The sequence below is a fragment of the Scomber japonicus genome, chromosome 14 (genome assembly GCF_027409825.1).
Source record: "Scomber japonicus isolate fScoJap1 chromosome 14, fScoJap1.pri, whole genome shotgun sequence".
Classification (NCBI taxonomy): Eukaryota; Metazoa; Chordata; class Actinopteri; order Scombriformes; family Scombridae; genus Scomber; species Scomber japonicus.
Genome location: NC_070591.1, coordinates 4353586 through 4356427, shown reverse-complemented (window position 1 = coordinate 4356427; position 2842 = coordinate 4353586). Strand labels below are relative to the sequence as shown.

At 41.9% G+C, this 2842-nt stretch overlaps 1 protein-coding gene across 1 annotated transcript in view; it reads right to left on the bottom strand.

Annotated features, from left to right (window-relative positions):
- The window catches only part of arfgef3 (ARFGEF family member 3), a 75381-nt gene that overhangs the window by 12522 nt on the left and 60017 nt on the right, over positions 1–2842 (bottom strand). Inside the window, 3 exon segments of the mRNA XM_053333569.1 lie at positions 1018–1140; positions 1838–1895; positions 1897–1980. Coding sequence (XP_053189544.1) covers positions 1018–1140; positions 1838–1895; positions 1897–1980 — 265 coding nt within the window.

The window sequence follows — 2842 nt, the reverse complement described above, 5'->3', positions numbered from 1 at the left end:
GAGGAGAGGAAAGACTGGAGAAAGGAAAGGAAAGGAAGAAGTAAGGAGGGAGGGAGGAAGGAAGGAAGGATAGAAGGAAGGAAAGAGGGAAGAAGGAAGGAGGGAGGAAGGAAAGGAGGGAGGAAGGAAGTAAAGGAGGAAGGAAGGAGGGAGGAAGGAAGGAAGGAAGGAAGGGCGGAAGAGAGGAAAGAAGGAAGGAAGGAAGGAAGTAAAGGAGTAAGGAGGGAGGGAGGAAGGTAGAAAGGAAGGAAGGAAAGAAAGAAGCCAGAAATAATGGAAGTGAGAAAAGAAGTATACTCTCACATAAATCCTCCTCCTCCTCCTCCTCTCCTCTCCTCCTCCCTCCTCTCATCTCACGTATTAAAAAAAAAAAAGTGATGTAAATACAAACTGAACATTGATGCCATGAGCGCCTTAAATCAAAGAACCAGTTTATAACCCGGTACCAGGAAAAAAAAGGGGGAGGAAGGAAGGAAAGGAGGAAGGGAGGAAGGAAGTAAGGAGAGAAGGGAGGATGGAAGTAAGGAGAGAGGGAAGGGAGTAAGGAAGTAAAGGAGTAAGGAGGGAGGGAGGAAGGGAAGGGAGGAGAGGAAAGAAGGGAGAAAGGAAAGGAAAGGAAGAAGTAAGGAGGGAGGGAGGAAGGAAGTAAGGAGAGAAGGGAGGAAGGAAGGAAGGAAAGAAGGAGGGAGGAAGGAAGGAAGGAGGGAAGGGAGGAAGGAAGGAAGGATAGAAGGAAGGAAAGAGGGAGGAAGGAAAGGAGGAAGGAAGGAAAAACTGATGCTGCACAAATATGACAGTTTTACTCTCACAGAAATCCTCCCTCCTCTCCTCTCATCCTCTCATCCTCTCCTCCTCCTCCCCCCCACCATCTCACGTATTAAAAAAAAAGTGATGTAAATACAAACTGAACATTCATACCATGAGCGCCTTAAATCAAAGAACCAGTTTATAACCTGATACCAGGAAAAAAAAAAAATCCCTAAATGCTCGTAGACGTAATATCTGAGAGAGACGAACCTAAGCCTTTGACGAACTTCATGAGGCACATGATGTAGTCGGTGGCGGCGTTGGCAAAAACCTGGATGTTGTCAGTGTTGATGAAAGCTTCAAAGACATCAAAGACCGGAGCCTGGGACTTCCCTGCAGGAGAGGAAGAGGAAGAGGAAGGAGAGAGGAAGGAAAGAGGAAGGAGAGGAGGGAGAGAGGAAGAGAGGAGAGGAAGGAAGGAATTAAAAAAAGGAAAAATAGAGAGTTGTATTTTTATGATGCAGATAGAAACTTCTTTAATGCTTTATATACTGTTCATATTCTAAACTAGGAAGGAAGGAAGGAAGGAAGGAAGGAAAGGAGTAAGGAGGGAGGGAGGAAAAGAAGGAAGGAAGGAAGGAAGGGAGGAAGGAGGGAGGGAGGAAGGAGAGAAGGAAGGCAGGAAGGAAGGCAGGAGGGAAGAAAGGAGGGAAGGAAGGAAAGGAGTAAGGAGGGAGAGAGGAAGGAAGGAGAGAAGGGAGGAAGGAAGGAAGGAAGGAAGGAAGGAAGGAAGTAAAGAAGGAAGGAAGGAAGGAGAGAAAGAAAGGAAGGAAGGAAGGAAGGAAGGAAGGAAAGACAGAAGGAAGGAAGGAAGGAAGGACAGGGGAAAACTTTAAAGAGTGTGAATATGAACTTGTATGTGAGGATTAAACCACATTTGAGGAATCACTGCAAAAACAAAAAGTATCTTTATAAGTATAAATATATTTTATCTTCTGTATCTGGAATTATTATCGGTCTCAACATCAGCCTCATAAATCCAGCATCAGTCGGACTCTAGTGAGAAGGAAACAGGAAGTGTGAGACGGACCCATGGAGTACTCTCCCAGCAGGTAGTCCTTGGTGTCGCTCTTGCTGCTGTGGACGGTCCCTCAGAGCGCTGAACAGAGGCCTCCACCCCGACAGGATCTGAGGGGAACACATCTCCACCAGCTCGCCTATCGATGTGATCACCTGCAGACAGGAAGCAGACAGGAAGTAGGCAGGAAGCAGGGAGGAAGTAGACAGGAAGCAGGCAGGAAGCAGCTAGAAATCACTCTGTGTCCTGATATCTGGGTTAGGGTTAGGGTTAGGGATATCTATTTAACTACTTGTAAGACCATCAGATTGTGTTATGGTTGCTGATATGAGAGATCCTGCTGGTACGGAAGAGTTTTAGGGCCACTGAGAAAAAAGTCTGAATTCTGAATTTTTTAGGGAGGATTTTTTAAAAACTTTTTTTTTTTTTTTAAATGGAGGATTTTTTAAAAACTTTTTTTTTTTTTTTAAATGGAGGATTTTTTAAAAACTTTTTTTTTTTTTTTTTAAATGGAGGATTTTTTTTAAAACTTTTTTTTTTAGGGAAGATTTTTTTTCATAAGCGAGCTGGTGGAGATGTTTCCCCCACCAAACTTTTTTTTTTTTTAGGTTATGGGAAAACAATTTTAACTTTTTTTTTTTTTTTTTTTTGTAGGGAGGATTTTTTTAAAACTTTTTTTTTTTTGGGAGGATTTTTTTTCATAGGCGAGCTTGTGGAGATGTGTCCCCAACAAAAAAATGTTTTCTAAGGTTATGGAAAAAAAGAAGAAATGGAAAAACCTAAAAAACCTAAAAAAACAAAAAAATTGGTGGGGGACACATCTCCACCAGCTTGCTACGAAAAAAAAATCCTCTCCAAAAAAAATCCTCCCTAAAATTTTTTTTTAGGTTTTGAAAAAAAGTTAGAATTCCAACTTTGTTTCCAAAACCTACAAAAAAAAAAAAAAATTAGGGAGGATTTTTTTTGGAAACTTTTTTTTTTAGGGAGGATTTTTTTTTCGTAGCAAGCTGGTGGAGA